Source organism: Zophobas morio, unplaced genomic scaffold (assembly GCF_036711695.1).
Source record: "Zophobas morio isolate AGI-343-1 ecotype UQ-CSIRO unplaced genomic scaffold, CSIRO_AGI_Zmor_V1 ptg000002l, whole genome shotgun sequence".
Taxonomy (NCBI): Eukaryota; Metazoa; Arthropoda; class Insecta; order Coleoptera; family Tenebrionidae; genus Zophobas; species Zophobas morio.
In genome coordinates this window covers 26,160,080-26,185,149 of record NW_026972107.1, presented here as the reverse complement: position 1 = coordinate 26,185,149, position 25,070 = coordinate 26,160,080, and the positions used below count along the sequence as shown (strand labels likewise).

At 33.4% G+C, this 25,070-nt stretch overlaps 2 protein-coding genes across 3 annotated transcripts in view; one reads left to right on the top strand and one right to left on the bottom strand.

The window, feature by feature from the left end:
* The window catches only part of LOC135131896 (centrosomal protein of 135 kDa), a 34,922-nt gene that overhangs the window by 2,766 nt on the left and 7,086 nt on the right, over positions 1–25,070 (top strand). For both annotated transcript variants that reach the window (XM_064059755.1, XM_064059764.1), the window contains 6 exons: positions 19–426; positions 594–716; positions 765–923; positions 1,808–2,133; positions 2,201–2,411; positions 2,462–2,577. In XM_064059755.1, the coding sequence (XP_063915825.1) occupies positions 19–426; positions 594–716; positions 765–923; positions 1,808–2,133; positions 2,201–2,411; positions 2,462–2,577 (1,343 nt within the window). The remainder of the gene's footprint in view (positions 1–18; positions 427–593; positions 717–764; positions 924–1,807; positions 2,134–2,200; positions 2,412–2,461; positions 2,578–25,070) is intronic.
* On the bottom strand, positions 2,579–15,835 carry LOC135131907 (uncharacterized). The gene is made up of 4 exons (XM_064059777.1): positions 15,595–15,835; positions 11,222–11,377; positions 3,686–3,885; positions 2,579–3,632 (listed from the first exon to the last, which is right to left on the bottom strand). Exons 1-4 carry the CDS (start codon positions 15,631–15,633, stop codon positions 2,618–2,620), a joined length of 1,410 nt encoding a protein of 469 aa, XP_063915847.1. The 5' UTR covers positions 15,634–15,835; the 3' UTR covers positions 2,579–2,617.

Here is a 25,070-nt window from a genome sequence, read left to right as displayed (position 1 = left end):
TAAATTTTATTCATTTAGGGCACTGAACAACCCACTACCGGTCCGCTGCCGCAAAGATCTTCACAGAACCGTGAAATCAATCGTATTTCATCTACTGAGGTACCGTCTCAGTCAGATCCAACTAGACGAAAGAGTTCTTTGCTACAAAAAGATCACGTGGGCGTAATTAATCAGATGTCATCACCAGAGCCATCACCAACTAGAACAAAAAACAAGTCAAAGAAAAAAATTGGCTCTAGAAAGCCAACTAAAAGTGAATCTCCTAAAACTTTGCCGCAGTCATCACCATTACAAGTTCCAACCAATACACCTATGGAAGTAACTCCAGGAAGCGGTAGATGTTGTAACTGCCATTGTGACGCTTGCTCATCTTCACGACATTTGAAAGAGTTATTAGATAAGGAATTGGATTATAGGGAACAACAGGTAAACGTGAATTAGTCTAAAATTAAATTATGTAAGTTGACGTGGACTCACAAATTGTATATCCTTTTAAGTCTGTTCAAGTTTGTTCATAGCAAAATATGGTAAATGAGTTTGAACTATCAGTTTTAAAATTCGAAATTTTTTTATATAATAGTACATGTTTTTAGGCGCAACGTTGCATTGAAAATTTAAAATCAGAAAAGGAGTATTATATGAAAGAATATCACAAAGTGTTAGAACAAGTGAAAAATATTCCAAGCAGATCTAGTAGTAGCGGCAAAAGTGAAAAAGTAAGTAATTCTCCAGAATTTTCAATTTGAGACCAATTTGAATTCTAGGGTTCAGATCTAGTGCAAAAACTTAGGGAGAAAGAGCAAGATATAAAAGAACTGGAACAGGAAAATAAAGTATTGTCCAAAGAAAAATTCAATTTGCTCTCACGATTGGAAAGTATAAGAGAACTACCAGAGACTAGCATGGATGGACCATGCTTAAAGGTAGAGTGTGACATAGTTAAGCTAAGGCAATTGTAAATCATCAAATTAAAATATTTCGTTCTTAATATATTATCTTCAGTTTTACGTTTTGTCGCTCATGTACAAGAATACATATAAATTTCCCATTAACTATAACAGCTGAATAATGTGAAAAGTGATTTCATTGTTCTGTTTGATTTTTTGTTACTTGATAAAAGCAATGTGGTCATACTAATATATTTACATAAAAAATAAAAAGTAAATAGGTTTTAAGCTTTTAGCAATAGTTTGATAAGCACCTATCAAGAACGCTTCATTATTCTATTAATTTTAGATGAATTTCATGAATGTATATTTAAAAAGATTTTTTTTAATATTTCGTGCTTTCGAATACTTTATGGATAGAATCTTCTACGCCATAAAAATGAGAAGAATACTTTAAATTTATTTACACTCAGTCCATCACAATATTATTCGTATGCATACATACCTATAACATAGATAAATACTCTAGGTAGAATGCTGATTTTCAATTAGTAGTTTTTTGAAGCACGAGAAAAACTTACTCTATCTCAATGTATTAATCTTGAGCCGTTCCATTTTTCCCAGACAGTAATGCAATGTAAAATTTTATCATTAACAGAAATCATGAAAAATTGTTCCTCACAACGTTTTAGCAGGACTAACAAATATTACGATATTCGAAAATATCATGCACCAGGAAGGGCTTATTATTATAGTAGTGTTTTCACTTTTTCATTTAAACATGATCGTGCTAGTTTTTGTCGAGTCCAAAATTCTTAACATATCGGATGTTATTGCATTGAATCGTTTCTCAATAACAATGTTCTTGATTATTTTATTTGGTTGAAATATTCATATCAAGAATTGTTTTGATATTTTAGCCCAATTGTAAACGCACAGAACGCGAACGTGATCTGCTACGTGCCGATTTACAAAGAGTAGAGGAAGAACGAGATGCTCTCAAATATAAACTTAAGAATGTATCCGAATCTCAAATTACCGATCAAGAAAGACTTCAGAGACGTTTGTTGGAAGCTGAGGAACAAATTCATAAACTAGAACAAGAACGTCGTGAATTGGCCCAGAATCAAGGCTCAAGAAGAGCAACTATTGATACTTTACAAGAACAGTGTGACACACTCAAGGATCAGCTGCGTATGGCACAAAACGAGCTAAACCAACAGCGGGCGTTATATGCGCAATTAAAGTAAGTAACATTATCAAGGAATAATGTAATAACAAAACAGCAATCGTTGATAATCATTCTTCTATAGAAATTTACATGAGCAAGCTGATCGATCATTATCAGATAGTCAGAGTAAACTAATCCAGTCAGAAAAGGAACTTGCTGGTGCTATAGATAACTTGAAAAAGCGTGATCTCGATCGTGGACATGTCACCAAGGAAGTAGACATGTTGAGAAATGACATTCAAATCATGAAGAGTCAGTTGGCCCAACTAGATCACGAAAAAGATGAATTATTGGTAAGCTGCTGTAGAGCTATAATAAAACATTTTGATTTATTTGATCTTAGGGAACGTTAGATGACAAAACCGAAAAACTAGCCAGGGTGGAACTAGAATTAAAATCCAGGGAGAAAACCATTGCATCCCTAGAGGTGACTGTAAACGACCTTAAGAAAAAACTAAGGTAGGTTCACGTTTTTATTACAAAAGTATAAATCGTAAAATTATAAAGTTACAATTTGACCTACAGACGAAAAATTTCTGTTTAAATATTCAGCTAAAATCACAGTTGGTGGCATGCAAGCCATTTCTGTTACATTCCTTGACGTCCGTATTGTCCTAGTATAACCAGGAACGCACTCACAAATACCTTCGTTCTCACTATCACTGTTCCAAATCTCTTGTTTTTTGTACCTTTTAGGGGCCATCCACGCTCCTTTTGGGCACGGCCCTTGACCGTAAAGTTTATAACATCGATTTTGGTACATTATCATACCGTCACTTTTATTACACTGGGTGATTTCCTCTTCATCGCACTGGTTGCTGTAGACGTGCTTTTCACAACTGCAGACTCCATTATACGAAATTCCATCCAGTGACGGGCGTGTGTCAAAATCGAACGTCACAATACGGCCTTTCTTGCAAGGCCCTCGTGTCCCAATTCTATAACACGTATCCTGTTTTAAAAAATATAGATGTCCTCTGTCGCACGGTTGCCCCATGCAAGTAGTTGAATTAATCAAGATTTGCCCTAACTCGCACGGTCCTTGTGTAAAAGGCCTGTAACACGACGAAGTGTTCAAATATCGGATGTAGCCAGTTTTGCACTGACAGGATCCTCGTCGCGTTTCTGAATCTAGCTGATAGTGTTCGCCGGTATTACAAGGTCCGATCGAACCTATCTCAAAACATTGCTTTGTATCGTCGTGGAAATGCGGTAAGAAACTATAACATCCGCAGGATCGGTCGGGTAGAAAAAGATGCCCTTTTTCCTTACATGGCCCCCGTGTGAAGTGTTGATAACAGTTTCCATCACTGTATCTATAATATCTCAATTCTCTATGTTTAGTACATTTGCACTCTGGAATTTTATCAGGGTTAGTCGTTAAAAGTTGGCCCTTGGAGCAAGGTCCTTTGGTTAGCTTGTGGTAGCAATGGCCATCTCGTGGCCAGAATATTTCGTTGGGGCCGGTGCAGGTTTTCATCTGAGTGCAGACGCCCCATAGACGTTTTGAGTTGCTATAATTAAAAAAAAAACAAATGGTTGAAGTGGGGAAATGGATATGACTTACCTGTTGTTGTTATATTTGGTGTCGGGGGCGAAATAGAAGCCTTTTTCGCACGGGCCGCTGGCGTACAAGTCGTAACACTTGCCGTCGCGTGCTGATTGGGCTTTCATTGGCGGGCAACGGCATTCTGCTGAGAATTTTTGCTCACCCGATTTCGTGGGTGAGGGGCTAAGTTCCATGTCTTCAGAACAGGGATAGCCGGTCTGAAATGATGTGGGATTGTTTTAGTTAGATATTTTGATAATGATTTTATTTGTGGTTTAAATAAACATCAGTTGATGTCTTTACATCAGATTCGCTATGTATATGTTGGTACATACTTATTTTCGGAAATAATGTTATCAAAGTGTGTGCATTTTTTAATAAATAGGATTTCAATCAACTTTTAACACCAAATTAAATTTTTAGACGTTTCTTTTACATATGTGTGTAACTCTTTTGTAAAGGATGATATAAACCGTGTAAGTAAAATTCTGTATCAATGATATTGTAACAACATGTTATTTTGATATCAGAATGTTTTGAGTTAAACTAAATCCAATCAAAACTTTTGTTATTTTCTGTGAAAATGGCAATCAACGGTTATATATGTGTCAAATTGTGTGACAAACGTAAAAACTATATTAGTGGAGGAGTTATTGTATTTTAGTGCGAATGTCGATTAAATATATTGGGTGTTCCCGGTTTTCCAGTTTCGCCTTAATATTTCAGTAATTTGAGAAATTTTGGTATTTAAAACGGTTGATTAACACAAAGAAATCTATACCATTAATACATATTATATGTATACCTTTTTTGTATTTTTTTTTTTTAATGAAATCAAGTTTTTGTTTTCAAGTAGAATAGACTATATTTATTTAAGTGCAATAAATAGAATACGTTTTTAGTTTTTTATGGTGCAACACTTGATACATAGCCCACTTAATTTAATACTTCTAAACTGTAAAAAAAAAACTGGTCAAATAACTGCACCTCAGTTTACTTGTTTTACTTTAATGCTGCATATACTTGAAAAAATTGATTAATTGAATTAAAAAAAAATTTTTTAAATTACTTTATCACAGCTATTATATCATTCGTAAAAATGACATCACCATAATTTCAATTAAAGTACATTTACACCATTAAATCAAACGATTTACATATCAAGTGATACGCCATGGAAAAAATAAAAAAATACTGTGTTTAACATACAGGGTGTCCCAGAATTCGCGCCATTCCCGTGAATGACATGTTCCCTGTCCCGAACTGTGCCGTAATTCGCAAAAAGAATTGTCCAGGATTTAACCGTGTGAGAACTGGAAGGCGATTAAGTTGACCAATAGAGAGGCTGCTTTTATCTCCGAACGTTTCTATGTTCAAAGTTACCTATGCCAAGAACAAAAAATCGGGTAATACTAAAGTTGAATGAATTTTTTTCCGAATCCCCCTCCGTCAACAAAAGGAAACAGAAATGTGGTTATAAATTTAATCATTTTGACAATTGTTTGTCATAAACTGTCACGAAGTTTATCACTGACCTGAAGAGACGCTTCTGCGCCAAAGATGACTGATTAATGTACACAGAGACATCAAGGTTTACTTTAAGGCAAGTAGCATGGGACAGAAGTTATTTCTGCTGCCATTCTAGTTAAATTGTGTTTAACTGGACTATACATGTCATGAGAGAATCTGTTTCATTTCATCGTAGGCAAATAATACATTTATTACTATTCTACATAGAGTAGCTACCGAAGAGCAGGTATTAGAAGTCATTTTCTTAGAGCCCCGTGAATAATCGTCGGCACCTAGACCAACATGTGTTTCACCGATTGTTACATCGAGCAAGAGAAGATGGATCTTTTCAACCTAGTCGGAAAGGCCGTGCTGGGGCTCTACGGAATGTACGTGTAGGTGCTGAAGAGCAAGTGTTAGAAAACATGGAAGCGGATCCTAGGAGAAGTGTCCTCTACGTAGCGCAAATGAGTGGATGCTCAAGATCGACCACTCATCGTATTCTTCAAGAGAGAAGACTGCATCCTTACCATTACACGAGAGTGCAGCATCTGCGACCAACCGACTACCCGCGACGAGTACATTTTGCTCAATGGTTACTGCGACAAAATGAACTAAACCCTGATTTTACACGGCGCATTCTTTTCACCGACGAATGTTCATTTTCCCGAGAAGGAATGTTTAATGCACACAATTGGCATTTCTGAGCACACGCAAATCCACATCTCACTAGGGTGAGAGCATATCAGGAGCGATTTACTATTAATCTATGGGCTGGAATATATCAATGGTACTACTGTGGTAAAAATTTTAATGCATCTGATAAAATTATCACTAAACTCCGTTCCTGTTTTTTTAAGTGGGGCCGTTTGTGTTACCTGATCGCCTTACATTCTCCATAAATTAACATCATTTCCAAATATTCTTTATACTAGTATGAATAAGACATCAATAACTTAGTGGTATTGGTACTGATTTGTTTATAGTTTGTATTGTTCTTAACAAAAATTGCAACTAAACGATTTTTGTTATAATTTTTATTCGTATCTTTTCAATCTCTAGAAAGTACTCACAACTTTAAAGAAACTGTTTTGAATCATCATGTGCAACATCAATATTATTCTTGAATAAGTCTCAGTTTTCAGTATCTCCCCCACATGATTGACACCACAGCACATACCTATGATCTTAATACACCAGAGAAGTGGAATCTCGTCTCTTTTTTCGTTGCTTAGATTAGGTATCAGCAACAAAGCTGTTCAGTAAAAATTGATACTGTTTATTGAAAATCATAAGCACCGATTAATCAAAAGCGATATTTATGTTTTAGTACACTTAATAACGTTCTTTGAATGGACATGTGGTACTCTTTTTTAGAAATAACGATAAACTTAATATCAGGCATATGATGCATAGTGAATTCTGAAAATGTACTAATTTTCGTTAAAAAGAACAACACATTATTCACGGGGCTCTAAGAAAATGACTTCTAATACCTGCTCTTCGGTATCTACACTATGTAGAATAGTAACAAATGTATTACTTGCCTACGATGAAATGAAACAGCTTCTCTTATGACATGTACAGCCCAGTTAAACACAATTTAACTAGAATGGCAGCAGAAATAACTTCTGTCCCATGCTACTTGCCTTAAAGTAAACCTTGACGTCTCTGTGTATATTAATCAGTCATCTTTGGCGCAGAAGCATCTCTTCAGGTCAGTGATGAACTTCGTGACAGTTTATGACAAACAATTGTCAAAATGATTAAATTTATAACCACACTTCTGTTTCCTTTTGTTGACGGAGGGGGATTCGGAAAAAATTCATTCAACTTTAGTATTACCCGATTTTTTGTTCTTGGCATAGGTAACTTTGAACATAGAAACGTTCGGATATAAAAGCAGCCTCTCTATTGGTCAACTTAATCGCCTTCCAGTTCTCACACGGTTATAGCCTGGACAATTCTTTTTGCGAATTACGGCACAGTTCGGGACAGGGAACATGTCATTCACGGGAATGGCGCGAATTCTGGGACACCCTGTATGTATTTAAAAAAATACTCTTTTGTACTTGAAAAGAAAAACATGGTGTCATTTTGGAAAAAATTAAAGGTCCTGTAATCTAGTTATAAAGTCGCAAACAAAACTTAATTTGCACTTGATTTTTCAAAATTTAGAAGCTTTTAAATGCCAAACCATATAAGAATTTCGTGAAAATTTTGAAATGATCTTGCGGCTAAATTTTGTCTGGAATTTTCAACTAACTTGTTTTGAGCGTTATTGTATTGTCAAATTTTATTCTTGAATTTTGGAATTCTGTGTTTTGAAACAACTGTTACGGTGATATGTTATACTTAATAGAACAGCTAAACTGTGGCACGGTATAGTTTTAGAATCAGTTTGAACGAAGGTTTTTTATGACTACTTATTAAAAATATTGTTAAAGAATTGAGCGAAGGTTATTTCAACAGAACTTCCCTCGCCTCAGAAATGCAGCCAAATAAATCCCACTTTTTCGAAAAATTATATATTTTTTTGCAATTTTTGTTTTCTGCTAGTCCAGTGGCGTAAATAACGGTCCCACAGCTTTTTTGACTTGAATTTTTCAGTTCTTCAATATTTCGTTTTTTGTTTCTTCATTTTTTCGATTTTAAATTTTTCGAGTTTTCAACTTTTGAATTTTTTCTTTTGCAATTTTTTGTTTCAGTTTTTTATTTTCTTTATTTTTCAATTTTTCAATGTTCCGATTTTATAATTTTTTGTTTTTTCAATTTCACATTTTTTCAATTCTTCGTTTCGTCAATTTTTCCGTTTACAATTTTTCAGTTTTTTGTTTTTCTTTTCTACAATTCTACGATATTTCTTCAAGTTTTCATTTTTAAATTTTACAGTTTTCGGATTTTCCAACTTTCGAATTTTTAGATTTTGCAGTTTTTCCATTTTAAATTTCACGCGTTTTGAATTTTGAATTTTTACATTTTTAGTTTTTCATCTCTCTCTTCGAGAAAAATGAGAAAGTACAAGTTATTCTACGTGGCTTACATTATTGAATAATATATTGACACTATGTTTTTACTATAATATCTCTTGTTCTTTGTGCCAAAAAATTGTTGAAAGAAAACTATGTACATAAAGAAAAGAAAAATTAAGCCCCACCCACCCGTCCCGATTTCAATTGTGATGAGTTTTTCATTCCTAATCAAACCAAGGGGCGGAGTTTAATTGTAACATCAAAATTTCTCTAGAAAATTCTACCCTTTTAAAAACATATTTCATATGGTAATTTCTTGTAGAGAAAGGAGAATTTTGCAACTAAGCTCCACCCTTCAGCTCATGATGAATAAAAAATTCATCACAATTGAGAAGGAGTGGGTGGGCGGGACTTATATTTTGTCCATTTTTCTTAATATACGAAACTGAAAACATGTTAACTATTCTGTTGTTGAAAGAAAACTTTATATATCAAAAAAAATAATAAAGATTAAAACCCCATCCACCCGCCCCGATCTCAATTGTGATGAATTTTTCATTCGTTGTTAGACCTAGGAGCGGAGCGTAATTGCAAAATAGATATTTCTCTACAAAAATGTACCATTTTCGAACATGTTTTAAGTTTCTTGTTGTGAAAAGAAGTCTACACGTATGATAAAAAAAGGCAAATAAATCTGTCAAATTAAACAAAGCATAACGTTAATCAGGTGTTTAAAAGTACAGTACAAACGGCCATTATGAATCGAATAACTATAAAATCGAAAAAACGAAATATTGTAAATTCGAAATACTGGAAATTAAAAAATCGGAAAATCGGATAATTGAGAAATCCAAAAATTGCAAAATTGAAACATTTGAAAATTGGAAAATCGTGAAATTGAAAAATGAAAAATTTGAAGAATGAAATAGATGAACGAAACATTGTAAAATCGGAAGAAACATTGAGAAAATAAAGGAAATAAAACGAAAAATTGTGAATAAAATCAAGAAAATGAAAATAAAAATCAGGACAATGAAAAATAAAAATAAATAACTAGAAAATTGAGGAAACAAAAAATTAGAAAGATTGAAAAAGTTAGAGTCGATTAATCCTCGATTAATTTAACATAGAACTAAAATGTAGAATATGAGCCCGTGATTGGTTAAAACATGCACGTTGCATAGCAAAGGACCTCATTTAGAATTAATTGCGATTAACTTTTAATTCTCTTTCCATAAGCCGGATCTTAAAAGTTGCAAAAAGGAAAAATTATGAAATCGAAACTTTGAAAAATAGAAAAATTCAGAAATGAAAGAAAATGAAAAAACATCTCAAAAATTGGTCGAAGGTAAATATAAATCCAGATTTTTCGAAAAATTATGAGATTTGATTTTGCGAATTTAATTTTTTTATGTTAACCCTTATACGTTTAAATAAAAATGTGTATGTAATGTTAAAGTAAATGTAAAAAAGCGTGATTACTTGTCGAATAAAAATGGATATAGACACCAGACAGACAGACAGACGAAAACGGGAGACCACTTTTTTCGCCATTCGCCCTATGGACTCGATTACTATACTTCCTTAGCTTACGCTCGCGAAGTAATGATTGTAATTAATACAGTTCAAACGAATTTTTTTAAATTGGCGTTTCTAGTGTGCAGTAATATCTAATACTTTTTATATAATCTGTATAAAACTCTATACATATGTGTACACTATACATCAATCACCATTATTATAAAAGTTCAAATTACCATACAAATATAGAAATGTAACTGACAATAGTGTCGAATTAACATTTAGCAAGTTTGGAAATTACTTTCGCACGGATTATTGATTATCATTCTGGCGGATTTATTACTTCTTCCTTACTCAAAGGACCAATCAAGGCCACGGCAATTTGTTTGAAAAAGATTTTTTTATGTTACTAACATTTTTTGTTCTATCGAGAGAGCAATAAAATATACGATCGAAATTTTGTTAAAACACTAACATTGTTTAGAAAATTTTTAATTTTAAAAAATATTAAATACATACATATTCTTATATAATATAAAGAATGTTTTTGTTAGATATTTAAAATAGTATGTCTGATATCATTTACATATAGTTGAAATAAAGAAGTATGTGAAAAAATCATTTACTCTCAGTGAGTAAAAAAACAGTATAGTGTGATACTCGTGCAAATATGTTAATAAACGACACACATCCGTTTTACTGCAGGCGTAGAAAAATACATTATGTGAAAGTACGAATTATCTGTAATAATAAGGTGGTTTTATAAACTTTAAATATAAAACGAAAATTCTGATTAATTGAAGAATTATGCTAAAACTCAAGCACATATAATAATATTTAATAGCATGACATACTCGTTTCTTTGCAGGAAAAGTTCGCAGAAATTTTATTAAACATTAGCCTGTTATAATTAAGAGAGCGGTCCATTTGTTTGCCCATGACAAGTTGTAAATAAATAAACAACGAAAGAAAAGCCAAAAAAATGGCTGGTGCGCAGATTTACATTACATCAGGAATCTAATCCCCTAAAATCAAATTTTAGGGGACTCGACCGCCAAAGTTGAATTTGTCGGTCAATCCATGGTAACATAAATTGATATTTAGCGATATGGTATGCGATAAAAAATAAAAAATTTGAAACAAAACTTAAAATTCCTTTTCTTAACTCTTAGTTTCAGTTGCTTGCTCAGGTTGCATAATGTAAAAACATTCATTAAGTTAGATTAAAAAATATTTTGTTGAATTTTTTACGACTTAAACCTTCAAAATAGTGCGTTTTTCGTATAGCAGAATTAAAAACCGACCACAGTTGCAAAGGTTGCCAACTTGTTTGCTATTTTTTTTCCCTTCGTTTACATAATTTTAACTCGTTCTCATTGTTTCCGGTTCCTGACTTAATAAGAAGGTCTTGATGTTCACATTACGTAATTCGATGTTCTTCGCGGCAGCGTCTTACCATTCTGATTTAATTACCTGACATTTACCGCTCTCGTGGAAGGTCGTTTGTTCAACGATAATATCATTAAACGGCTACATCACCCAGAGTACCCACCTTAAAAATCTTATAGCACTTGCCGTCGGGGGGCCAATAAAGTAACTGCCATCCCCCAGGTTGTGTGGCGCATGGATTCAGTTTAGGATTTGCCCAAGGGGGCGGCAAAACCGCTCCCAGCGCTGCATTACATCCCAAAAGAAGCGTTGATAACATCTGAAAACAAAGCAATTTAAATCGGCTTGAAGTAATCAACATAAATTAGCCGTTTGCGGTTGGAAAAATAATTTTCTCATGGAACAAAGGTTGGTCTTGTTTTTGCACTTACATAACGATGCGTTAATTATGTGTATATCAAGTCGCAAATAGTTTGTGTAATAATTGTACGGAGAAGAGTATGTTTAAAAGACGGAACTAAAGTTATGTAAAGGATAATTCAATTTACTAAATCATATACGTATAGGCCGAGACAATGGTGGTGAAAAAAAGCATAGAAGTGTAGAATAAATGAAACTTTCACCGTACAATAGCTTTGTTTGTTACGTTAAACGTTGGTGGCAGAAGGTGTAAGAATATTCAAGCCCACGTCACTTTATGACCTTTTGTCAAACGAATGTCTGTACGAGTACTTACAGGATCGTGATCGTCGCGAGAAATTCCAGGGGACCAGTTTTGCATTTTGTTTTTATTTTAATCTTGTTACGTATTAAGCAATACATATTTTTTAATTTAATAAGATCATCGGAAATGAAATTTTACATTTTTAAAAGTATTATGCAACTACATATTTACATGAATTTTTAATGTTGCGACTTCTTAAAAATGTACGGTATTTTTTAAATGATGCGGTAACATTTTGGTTTATGATTTACATTTAGGAATAGAAATCCTTTAATTTACCTTTTTTAGACATGTATACGATAATAATAAAAGGTCAATTATGACACATGAATCTGTTGTGGGATAAATTGATTTTAACAAGAATTGATAGTGGAATTTACCTTGTTCTTCCAAGTGTAGAAAAGTTGTTAAGGTTATTTTATGTAAATGATTATTCTTGGAATATAATAGGGATTTTTGGAGTCGCGAAGAAAACAACGAATGTTTTGTATTATGTGTTTCCCAGGAGATTGGTATTTATAAGAATACAAATTGATATAAAAAAATTACACCGAAAATTGTATAAATGTATAAGAAGTTATAAGTGGAATAAAATTATGACTTTGCATAACTTTAAATCTTAAAAATATATTCCTGGAACTGTTTAGTTTAACGTGAAAGGAATTATTTCATCATAAATTCTTTAACACTGATTATATTTATGAGCTTATCGTGCAAGATATTTTCTTTAGGATTTTCCAAAAAATATATAATGTATAATACTATGATAGTATAACTACCGAAAATCATATTTTTTTATCCAAATTGCACCGCAGTCATCAGTTTTGCTTTTCAACTATAAGTCTGAGTTGAGTTGTTTTTTTTTGCAGTTCATAAATTATTTTTTTTAAGTTAGTCTGAAGTCACAGAAAAAATTTAGTTCCAAATTTTGACAAATCAAGTGTAGCCTATTGTGAGGAATCCACTTTGTTGCTCAGTTGGATTTACGATTTTATGTATACTTTGAAAATTACAGAAGTATACAGAAAAAAAAATAAACAAAGGTAACAATAAGTAACAAGCATAAAACAAAAATTATTGTAGTTGAACTGGAAACCATGTCATAGAAATCTATAATATTTACATGTATTTCAAACTGTTTGTTCCACTAGCTCTGACAGAAAGAAAAACTTATACGTCTTACAATTTAGGAATGGAACTAATTTTCTATTATATTCATATAGATTCTTGTTGATTGTGTTGGAATTAAACTTTATTAGGTATGTTCATATACGAACCCGAAACTGACTTTGAAAAGAACTTTTAATTGCTATATACTGATTGTAAACTCAACTAAAACATTTTACGCGATTTACGTTTTTAGATTTGAAAATGACGTTGGAGTTTTGTTTTTAAAATGCCAACTTTTCTTAACTATTTTGAAGCAAAATAACGATTTTTTTAACAAATTTTGTAATAATTAAACGTCAGAGAGATTTTTGTATGGTAAGAACTGCGCAAGTCAGATAAATGCTACTTGAAAACTGCATGAATCAGACAGTGTCGGCTAAAGATTTTCAAATTTTTTCCTGAAGTGTATGGTGTGTAAAAAATTGTTGAAAGAATTTCACTTGAACGCGTGTAGCTTTTTGCCCTCACCTAAAACAAGCAGTACAAAACTAGATTTGCCATTTAAAAAGAAATGTGGATGACATCCTAATTTTGACGGTGTCAATAGTCAAAATCGACTGTTACATTTTGTCACATGCTGTACAAGCGGATAAATATATTAATTTTTACTTCCCGAGCGTAAGCTAAAGAAGTATTGTAATCGAGTCTATCGGGCCAATGGGGTAATGTTTTCTCGACGTGACCCCAAGAATACGAAAAAATATGTCCCCCATTTACGTCAGCCTGTTTGTCTGTCTGTACTGTTTTTTATTAGACAGATAATCTCCGAAACTACCAGACCGAATGTTGTCAAATTTCGTATGTATGTTAGGAATATCATAAAACGCTAACCAAAATTTGGTCAAACATTCACATCAACAAGGGGAGGACGTCATCCACAAAATTTACATTAGTACATGTTATTTAAATTTTTTATAATAAGCTGCTCCTGCACTTGTCGTTTATGAATCCGTGTTGAGTTTTTACCGTAGACATCCAGATTTTTGGAAAACAAAAATCAAAATTGTATAACATTTTTCAATTTAATTTTGAAATTGAAAAAACGATAGCTATCGTTAATCAAAATTTACCCATTTATCCTAACTCAAAAGTTGAGAACGTCATCTCAAAATTTTGCCCAATAAATCTTTTGTAAAATATACCAAATATTTTGAATTTATTGTAGTGTACCAATGCATTCATAATTTTTAGAATTACTTATACAAGATGACTCAAAAAAATTAATGAATGAGGAAATTTATTTTATTGATCAAATGGAAGACGGTTCACCCTATTTTCTCCAACATTTAAGTATAGGGTACTATTATTAGTATTGCACTGCATGTATTCAAACTGATATATGTGTCATTGCTAAAATATTGATGATCACAAAATTTTATTATAGAAAAATTCACTTGAAACATATGCACAACATTTTTATTTGTACTTTTATAAATAACTTTAGACCAATTTTTTTAAATAAGGTCATCAACTTTCTGTAGGGGACGAATAATTAAAATTTAATTAACGTTCTGTAATTCCTAAAACAGTGGTCGTACATTGCCAAATTTTCGAATGAGTCAAACTGCAAAAATTTGATGGTGCAAACTTATTTTTTTCTCGGACAAAGCAAGTATAAATGTCAGTGGATGATAAAGCACATATTGTGATGCCTGTTTGAAGTAGAATTTAATTAATGATATTTTGAGATAATATCTGTTTTTTTTTTCCAGATGTTGAATAGACAAATTTTGATTCTCGTGTGCATTCTACAGAATAAATTTTACACCTATAACTTCATCATTTCCGGATATTATTTAGTTAATAAAGTCGCTAAAAAACGAAAAGGAATAACTCGCATTTTCATTTTCTAAGAACAGTGAGCTACAAAGAAAACGTGACAGTAATTTTGACATAATTACTCAATTGCAATATTTTTTTAGCCATCATTCAGGACATAAAAAGCATTCATTATTAGTTATTTCAAGGTTAAGTACCTTAATAACTAACATACCTGTTTCGAATTATAAAGAAGAACAATTAAAATGAACACATTTTCGACATCACTTCTGTCGGATTAATAAAACACTGTAATTTTTATATGCTAGCAAGAGGAGTGCTAAGGAATGTAATTTTAGACTTCTTATTTTTAAGATATCTAATACTACAAAACAATTTCAAAAAGTATATTTTTCCGGCATAGATGTTTTCCGTAACATTTCTAACAAGCTACACAATACAGTATTTATTTACAAAGATGATAAATGCAGCGAAATTAGTAAAAGTCTTTTCAATATTTAAATATGTAAGTCAAATTCGGACACCAGAATTACAGATTTGGCTCTACAGATCTTTCCATTAAATAACTACTTAAATTTGAAAAATAGCATTGACATGATTTCAGAACAGAAAATCCCGAGTTAAGGATTTCTCGTAACTCTGTTTTTCCCTAGTCCTTGCAAAATTGTGTTCATTCCTTTTAAAAGCGGTTTTCTAACTATGGGACACAGATACCTATCTCAAAATTGTTATCGCAATAAAACAGATCGGTATTCATAAAATTTCCCTTTCGTAATTTTAAAATCACAAATTAAAAAATTATTTAAACTTTAATTTGTAAAGACTACTAGATATTTAAGCCCCCTTCGTGCTGATCAACTTACAAGAAAACAAAATCTTCCTGCCATTTTACTCGGACACATCCACACACCACCGCAAAAACGCACCGCGCTAACCCATGCTGTCCCAACTAGCACCAGCACCAGTGCCCAAGAAGAACTGATTGCCGGTAGTCACGTTGTCGCGGTCCCCAGCTTTTCGCGTCCGCAGACGAAGGCCGCACCAGCCCCACCTCGCATCCTCGAAGAGGGTGTAGTGTCCAGTCCGGTTCTCGCTGGTGTTGTCTTGACGATTTTCAATGTCACTGGCACAAAAGTTCTTGGTAAAGTTCAAACTGTTATTTTTGCTTTCACTTGACCGGGTCATCGAGGTCTTGAATGTTGTTGCAATGCAAGAGAGCGCCACCCAATGAAAGTGAAACCGTTTTTATTGGTTACCGAGGTTTCTTATCCAATCGATGTGTATTGGTTTGTGGCTTTTATGTAAGCATTATGTCACCAGCGAAAGAGGGTGGATTAGGGTGCGCTTTCATTTTTCTTCAGGCGATTGTTGATTTTGGTTACGTTATGTCTTAATTGGTAGTTGAAGCAACGGCGAAGAAAGTATGATCATGGTTATACTATTCATATCTTTAACTGTGTTCTCTGTTTACTTAAAAAAGCGTCTTAAATTATGTTTCACAAGATTTCAAAGTTTTCAGTTTCAGAATCTTTTTATATTATTATTTTAGAACCGCTTGAGAAAAATGGCAATGTTTGGTTTTAATTTTTTGGATCTTGGAAAACTTGTGTACTTGTTATTTAAAATATTTTTCGAAAACTGTTTCCTCTTTTAATAAGAAAACGTTACCAATACAAATATAATAATAATAGAATAACAGTTAAAACAAATTTTCAGAAAATAACCCTTACAATAAAATACTGAATCTTTGCAAAGTTTGTAAAGATAAGATGATAATATAGTGGGGAAACAGCATCACTGCCTAGCGTAGTGTGAAATTTACCCACTCACAGTGACACGCTAGCCGAATTGGGTGTAATCACACGAGTACGATCATAAAACATTGACTCGGGTGTAACGTACATAATTTTATCTACTGCTTCGAAATTTATTTGAAACCAATTTAACTAAATGACAAAATTTTAATTTGTGTTAAAAATCCGCGATGTAATTTAATTCTGATGATAACTCTGATAAGTTAAATGAATGTGGCATATGATTCATTAATTAACTCGAATGTGTGGGATAAGTTAAATTGATCCCACTGTAATTAACAAAGTGTTTTAGGTACAACACTGTAACAAACTTTTTAAAAGTTCTTGACAGACACATATACAGATTCGGTGCATCATGGTTTTTCCTAATTTCTTGTTAACTACATAAATGGCTTTAACTTTGGTTAGAGGTCACTATCAAGTACACGGTGAGGCAGTTTTCAGTGAGAAAAAAGTTTTCGAACTCTCTTGTTTCCTTCTTTTTTTTTTCCTTAAATTATCTGTTCTACGTTTCTTTTTTAACTTGAATGGACTCTGTTAATAAGTAAAATATAGTCTTGCGTTTCCTGAAGCTGATTTTAGTTACGTGATAATAATGCCTTCACTGAGTATTGAAACGGCAGAGAAGAAAGTATGATTGTGATTCGACTATTTTTGATAGGTGTATTTAGAAACACATGTACGCAATGGGGAAATTTTCGGTGTGATGTTACAGATGTGTCATCAGGTAGCTACCTATTGAGAAATCGCGCTTTACCAATAATGTATTAAGTGGGACGGTTGTCTGTAGTGCAGGCCCCATTATTATAGCAACAAAGACGTATTGGATCATTGTTTTCAGTGATTACATGATGAGACGATTAGGCAAAAGTTTGTGTTAAATATATAAATTACCTCTTTAGTAGCTAGTTGATTGCTCCACACCTTTGTTTCTTGTTCACCAATTTAAGTAAACCATTTTATAAAAGCGTTTGTTGCATCTATTGTAACTCACTCCTGTTTCGTATTGTTTCAGAATTACTTAGAAAAATTACCTAACGCAGATTGTATTGTTGTGATAATGAATGCGATTTTTGTAAGGCTGATTTTTAGATGCTATTTAGATAATGGTTGTAGAGAAAGGGCTATTCAATCATAAACGAAGGCTGAACGAAACTTTAAACGCTTGAATTTGCAGGTTCGTTGAGTAATTATGTTAATATTGATAGTAATTGGACATTTTTATACAATATATTTAAATTTTCAGGGAGTGGTTAAATGAGTTTTATCGAATAATATTGTTATATATACTTGTAGTGTCGTAATATGGAAACATATTATCACTTTTCTAATTCGATTTACGTGCAGTACATCTGTTATAATTTGTAATCAAATATTGCGTTTGTTTTGCGCGAAATAAAATCACCTTTTACTCGTAGTTACACGGTTTATTTAATAACGCACAAATAAAAATTGCCGGTCTCTCGGGTCGGCACGTCTTTACCCTCTCGATACTTCTCGACGACTCCCCGAGAGCATGAAATAATAAAAATTAGGTAAACTACCCTAAAACGGGTGGGAGTAGGGTGGACAAATTGGCTACGCCCAAACCCCTGTTCAGGTAAACTGAACATAGTCCCCCCGTTGAAGTACTAACTTCAAGGATGACCTACTTATTGACATAAATAATACATAATAATAAAGAAACAAAAAATGCCTAATTAAATGAATACATGTCAACTAAGATCATACAACAGGAATTAAATTGAAATTAACAAGAGTACAATAATAAAATGAAATATATATACACATGTATAGCCCAATTGCGCATTACATTGGTAACGGGCTTAATTTCCGCACTGATCTTTGCACTATCCCGTTTCTGGTTCGCACTGACACAGTCCTTATTTTACCATCCCGACCGGGATGTATGATTTCAACTCGACCGAGACACCAACACAACGGGGGTACGTTATCCTCGTGCACGATGACGATGTCGCCCACAGTGGCCGATCGGACGGAAGTTGCCCACGTCGATCGTTGTTGAAGCTCGACCAAATACTCCCTGGACCACCTTTTCCAGAAATGTTGTCGTAACTGCTGGATCTTTTCCCATTGACCCAGTCGATGAATGTTGATGTCGCTTACATCAGGTTCGGCAGGTGACGTAAGTGCAGTACCGATCAGAAAGTGGCCAGGGGGTAAGTGCGGATAGATCGTCGGGATTTGAGGATAATGGGAGTTATAGGTTGAGAGTTAAGACACGCCTCGATCAATGTCAAATAGGTATACACTCCTTCATATGTGAACAATGACTGCCCTATAACTCGTTTTACATGATATTTAATGGTCTTAATACTTGCTTCCCAAATTCCACCAACGTGTGGTGACCGAGGTGGGATAAAATGCATCAGATTTAATAACACCGAAATGTATGACTCGTAATCCGCGATTGGCTCCCTTAAAATTTGATGCTGACGAAGTACAGTCGGTAACTATTTCTAGGTGAATTGCCTTGGTGGCAAAACAAATAAACAAACAAATATAAGCCTTTATAGACTTTTTTCCACGACCCCTCCCTTCTCGAATTAGTAAATTATCGTCTAGAAAGGGGTTTAATTTGATTAAAGGACTAGATTTTGGTAAGGCATTACCTTTTATGAGACACTTGAATTCCTCAGGAAATGATTCCTGTTGGACTATTTTAATAATAACGTTGCGACTATTTTCAATTTCCTTTACAGTTAGTGCGCCATTTACACCTTGTCTATATCTGACTCTGTTGTAAAATCGTAAACAAAAAGCTACTACGTTTATTAATTTTGAAAATGATGAGTACCTTAATAATAAATCTGATGGCGATTGACCTTTATTGTGTACTACTGCCTTCGAACAGACGGCCTGACGTCGTTCTTCAATTTTGAAAATAATATTTGTTAGTACCTTAAGATCATTAAAATGTGTGACATTTTCACGTAATAACATTGGATATAAAAACGAGTGGATTTTTGGACCAACTAATAACTCGTCATTTAAGCTTTTATGCTTAGATGATCTAAATGATGCATCAAACACAATACGTAATTGTGTCGTGGTACTTTCTTTAAGAACACCGTGGTGTGGTAAATAATAACTATGTGGATTATCAATTTCGTCTTCAGGAACTTGTTCCGCATGACCTGGTTGTAAATAGTTTGTAATTACTGCCGAAAAGGATACTTTAAAATTCTCGTCCTTTCGGAATTTGCATTCTAAAGATTTAAAAGGTTTTATGGCCCCTTCCTGAGATGTACCTAAGTTTGGGTTTTCCGCCTTGAACGGAAGTGGTACCCAATACCTTCCCATTTCTAAGCGTTTATGACCCTTCATAAATTTCTTTTCGCATAGGATTTCGTCGGCCGATTGAAGTTTTACGGAAGTTTTAAATTCATCTAATTGCCAAAACTTTCCAACCATCTGTTCTAGGACGGGTTGGACATAATAAGAAGAACCCTGTTTTACAACCCCCGGATTATCTCCATGAGCATTAACCACTACCCAACCGAATTTAGTTTCCTGTAGAATAAAATCCTTATTCAAACATCTCCGATTAGGCTGTAAAATTTCGAAGAAGGGTTGAGCACCTAACAATAAATCTATCGTCCCTTTGACATGAAATGCGGGATCTGGTGATTTGTTGTGGTGCGGAAATTCTAAATTAGCGATTGAAAATGACCTGGATGGTAAAAATTCCGAGATTTGTGGCAAAATAACACATGAAAGGTTTAATTCATAATGTCGGTAATTAGAATTAATTTTGATACTTGCTAATTGTGAGGCACTAGTATTACAACGGTTGACACCAGCGATTGACAAAACGTTCGGTTGTGATTTAAGATTTAATAATTTTCGCTCTGAAATAAAATTTAATTCGGAGCCGCTATCTAACAGTGCCCTCACTTGATGTTTATTTCCCGATTTATCATAAATTTGTACCTGGGGTGTTGGAAGTACAACCTTACTAAAATAAACTTGTCGAGAATTTACCTTAAGAACAACGGATTGATCTGATTCGACTTGATTATTTTCACTGCTCGTATTTGGTATTTCGTTTGGCTCGGGATTGTCTACATGTAACAACGTATTGTGATGTCCTTTACAAATTTTACAGACATACGATGATTTACATTCCGTAACTTTATGACTGTTCTGAAAACAATTAGAACATAGTTTTTTGGACCTCACGATCCTTAACCTATCTGTTACCATTAGGTTAATGAATTTTGCGCAATGAAATAAATAGTGAGGATCGGAACAATATGGGCACCTTACTGATTTGTTTGAATTGGTATTAAAATTTGCCTTCTTGTTTTTATTTGTTGATATTGCTGCTACTCTAATATTCCCCTTTTTTGGATGGGTTTCTTGACAATTATTATTCGATTTACTAGACATTAAGTGGAGTGTTTCTAACGTTTCACACCGTTTCTCCAAAAATTGTTTCAGGTCTTCCCAAGTTGGAAGTTCCGAACTTAATTTACCCTGCCATTCTCTTTTTGAAACAAAATCTAGTTTTTCTGAAATTATTGATACTAACATGATGTCTCGAAATTTAGCGTGATCAACATTATGAACTGTGAGCGCTTCTAAATGGCTATTAACACTGTCCAATAACTTTCTTAACTCTTCATGCGAGGGTTTATTAATATTAGAATTATTTAAAATGCCAAAAATGTGATCTTGCACAATTAATCTTGGATTGCTATACCGGTTTTTTAACAGATTCCAAGCGGGTTCGTAATTTTCACTAGTTACCTTTAATGATTCAATGATTTTTATTGCCTTGCCCTTTAGGCAGGACTTTAGATAATGAAATTTATGAATCTCTGAAAGGTCATTATTTTCGTCAACAAGAGCGGAAAATGTGTCGTGGAACGAAGTCCATTCTGTGTATGAGCCATCAAACGAGGGTAATGTCAATTCTGGCAGTTTTACATTAACCGCGCTATTTTGAACTCTAGAAATATCATAATTTTTTGCAGATTTGGTCGAATGTTTGGCTTCCAATGCTTTTAATTCGGAAACAACGTTATGAAATTCCTTGTCAAAAGTGATACATTGATCTGCGGTAGATGTTTGTTTTAAAACCGTTTCCAATTCCTCGATTTGAAATTGAATGTCGAAAAATTCGTCATAAAATGACCTGACTTTAGTTAAATATTCTTGTATTTTTGACAAATCAGCTGTACTTTCTTTAGATGACTTTAAATCGTTTATGAAGTTTTGAGCCATGGTTAATTTGCGTTTTAGCGCTCCCCGCCTCATATTTAAACCAGAAAGTTGTTCAGTAGTCATTGTTCACTAATGATTCAACGATAATCTACTTGACACTGATACGAAATACAGGACTAATGAAAAAAGGAATGAACTGCACTTACTGGTTGTCGTCAGATGTCACGATGCTCAAGATTGCCTTGGACGTGAGGCTGCTGAAGAAGTCGTCTACGCTTTGTGGATGTCGTCGTTGGATGCCACGATGCTCAAGATTGCCTTGGACGTGAAGCTGTTGCAGAAGTTCTGGGGATGCTGTCGTCGTTGGATGCCACGATGCTCAAGATTGTCTTGGACGTGAAGCTTTTATCGACGATACAGGCGAGAACAGTACCACTAATTCCGCGAGAAATCCGGCTCGAAGGACCAAAATGTTTTGCGCGAAATAAAATCACCTTTTACTCGTAGTTACACGGTTTATTTAATAACGCACAAATAATATAAAAATTGCCGGTCTCTCGGGTCGGCACGTCTTTACCCTCTCGATACTTCTCGACGACTCCCCGAGAGCATGAAATAATAAAAATTAGGTAAACTACCCTAAAACGGGTGGGAGTAGGGTGGACAAATTGGCTACGCCCAAACCCCTGTTCAGGTAAACTGAACAGCGTTGTTTAAGAAGTGTGTAAATGATGTATGGTTATTTCAACTAAAGTTTAGGTACCTTTAAATTTCAGAGATTAAAATGATCAAAATCGCGGGTTCGCTACATTTCAAGAAAATTACCGAGTTTTTACATTTTAGCCGTGGTTGTGTATGTGAAAGTTTCGAATAGTTTTCAGGTGGCCGGCACGTTATAGGATTTTGTTATTTTAATAGACAGTGAACATTAATAAGATATCCAGTGATCTTTTAAATCTGACTAAAATTGACATGTGAAAACAAAGCATATGTCGCACGTTGTTAGTTCCGCTGTTAAATCAGACTTGTCACATTGATTTGTGCTAAACGTCAAAACAAAAATCTGATTAAAACATTTTAAAACACTACACCATTATGTGGAATTATAAAAAGATCATCTGGTTTGCCTTTCTAAACCGTCTTTTGATTAGCGTGACTTGTAAACAGTTGAAATGACAACCTTATCTAACCTAAAGTCATTACAAAAGGCATCAGATTTAAATGATCACCCGATACATTTATTCTGATTTTAAAATTTGAAATGAAATGAAAATACGTTTAAATCTTAATATTAAACTATTATGAATTATCAAAACCCAAGGGTCACAAAATTTTCTGGAATCCATCAGGCTAATTTCCACTTTCATATTTTCTCAACGTGTTGTGACCTCTAGAGGATGAAAAAAAGTTGTCCCCCGTTTCCGTCTGTCTGTCGGCTGTCGTCTGCATCCATTTTTATTAGATACGTAATCTCCGAAACTACCGGACCGATTGCTGCCAAATTTTGTATGTATGTTAGGAATATCACGTGGGTGGTAAAACGCTAACCAAAATTTAGCCAATCGTCATTTCATTGAATTCTATTTTATAATTTTATGTTTTAAATGTGATACAACAATACACATACTCCTATACTTGTGGTGTACGAATCCGCTTTCAATTTTGTCTCTAAACGTTCAAATTTTCGCAGAAACATTTGCAATGTATAACATTGTATTACCAACACGGAGTATAAGGATTCGAACGCCGACCTGCGGTTGCACGTTCGATACGGTACTTGACTGTTCGTTTTTTCTTCTTGCATTTGTAATGCGCTGTGACTAGTTTTCTTTTGTGCTATGACTAGTATTATCAACGTTGATAACGTCATCACAATTTTTTTATTAATGAAGTTAAGAACGAGTTACCTCATTTTCTCGAAAATGTGAGTATACGCACGTCTTTATTTAATAATAATAAAATAAGAATTATAATATTTAAAACATTTTGTTGGATTATGGCATGACTATAGTTTTAGTTCTCTGTTTTGAGAAGACAACTCGTTCAAATCAAATTAATTTATACGTCTCATTCTTTCGATGTATAAACATAAACACTTGAGTTAAATTAAATTTGTTATTAGTGCTGAGAGGACATTTTATCCCATTGATTATCTGCTTTAAATATATTTTTCTTATTCGTACTTGGGAGCGCAAATTCCAAGATTGTATTGGCACTGCACAGGGTCTACGGGGGCGTTATTTATTTTATTAAAAAAATTTTATACATTTCAAAGAAGCTGGATTGTCGGATTATGTTTCAAGGGTAAGGGATGTTCTGTCGAAATAACCTTTGGTCAGTTTTTTTAATGTGAAAACGCCATTGATGCAGGATATACACAAAAAATGTCTCTACATAATTTTGGTTTTAGTTCGAACTGAAAAACTTTTTTTTTAAGTTTTTACAAAAGGAGGTTTTAAAGATAGTTGTTTTTATTATACATTGTTTTTGACAATGCTCTTGGTTAAATGTGCATAGGTACCTAAATTGAACCCATACTTTTATGAAATTAAAAAAAAATAGGCAGTCTTACTTACTAGATACTGAACTGTACTTCAGGGGCGAGGGAACAGGGAAGTTCTGTCTAAATAACCTTAGACCAATTTTTTTCAATGAAAAGATATCGTACTTTGTTATCTTTTGTTTTGCTAATAAGTTGTCTTGTCGTAGTGTAAGTTTGCTTGGTTTTATGTCTCAACAGGTTTCCTATTCTTAATTTTTTTCCTAGCCATAAGGAAATTTGTATGATTAAAAAAAATATATATTAGGTTATATGACAGAACAAAAAACAAAATAAAAATGATCCCAAAAGGAGGTCTTTTTAAATATATGTTTTAAAATTTAATAAAATAGAAGATTTTTAAAATAAATTTTGCAGTGACCTTATCTGCTAGATGAAGGTAGTGTATACCGGAACACGTGTAATACTGTATAACAAAAAAATATTTTATAATCTATTCATTTTTTACTTTTAAAATAGACAAGGAACTTAATACATATGTAAAAATGCATGGGTGTGTTGTGTTTTAGTTTATTTTGAATTTAAGTGTTTACAAGTTTTACATCTAATGCAGCCTACTGGAAATGGACAAACCTATTAACTGTTGATCTTTCATTTCTACTGAAACAACTTTTTTATAATTTTGTACTTTTTGAATCATTCCCATCTAATACACCATAATTACAAGACCTAAGCAAGTTACTGCGTACTAAATAAATGTGAATTTTCAAATTTTTAGTATATACAGTTTGATTGTGGTTTATTTACAAAGCGTCGATAAATAATATGTTGTTGC

Bases quoted from the DNA above. Each gene is read 5' to 3' on its own strand.
- LOC135131907 (XM_064059777.1), bottom strand. From the start codon at position 15,633: ATGTGTCCGAGTAAAATGGCAGGAAGATTTTGTTTTCTT. The intron at 11,378-15,594 runs GTAAGTTGATCA...CTTTGTTTTCAG, and splicing joins CAGGAAGATTTTGTTTTCTT to ATGTTATCAACGCTTCTTTT. The intron at 3,633-3,685 runs GTAAGTCATATC...TTTTAATTATAG, and splicing joins ACCAAATATAACAACAACAG to CAACTCAAAACGTCTATGGG.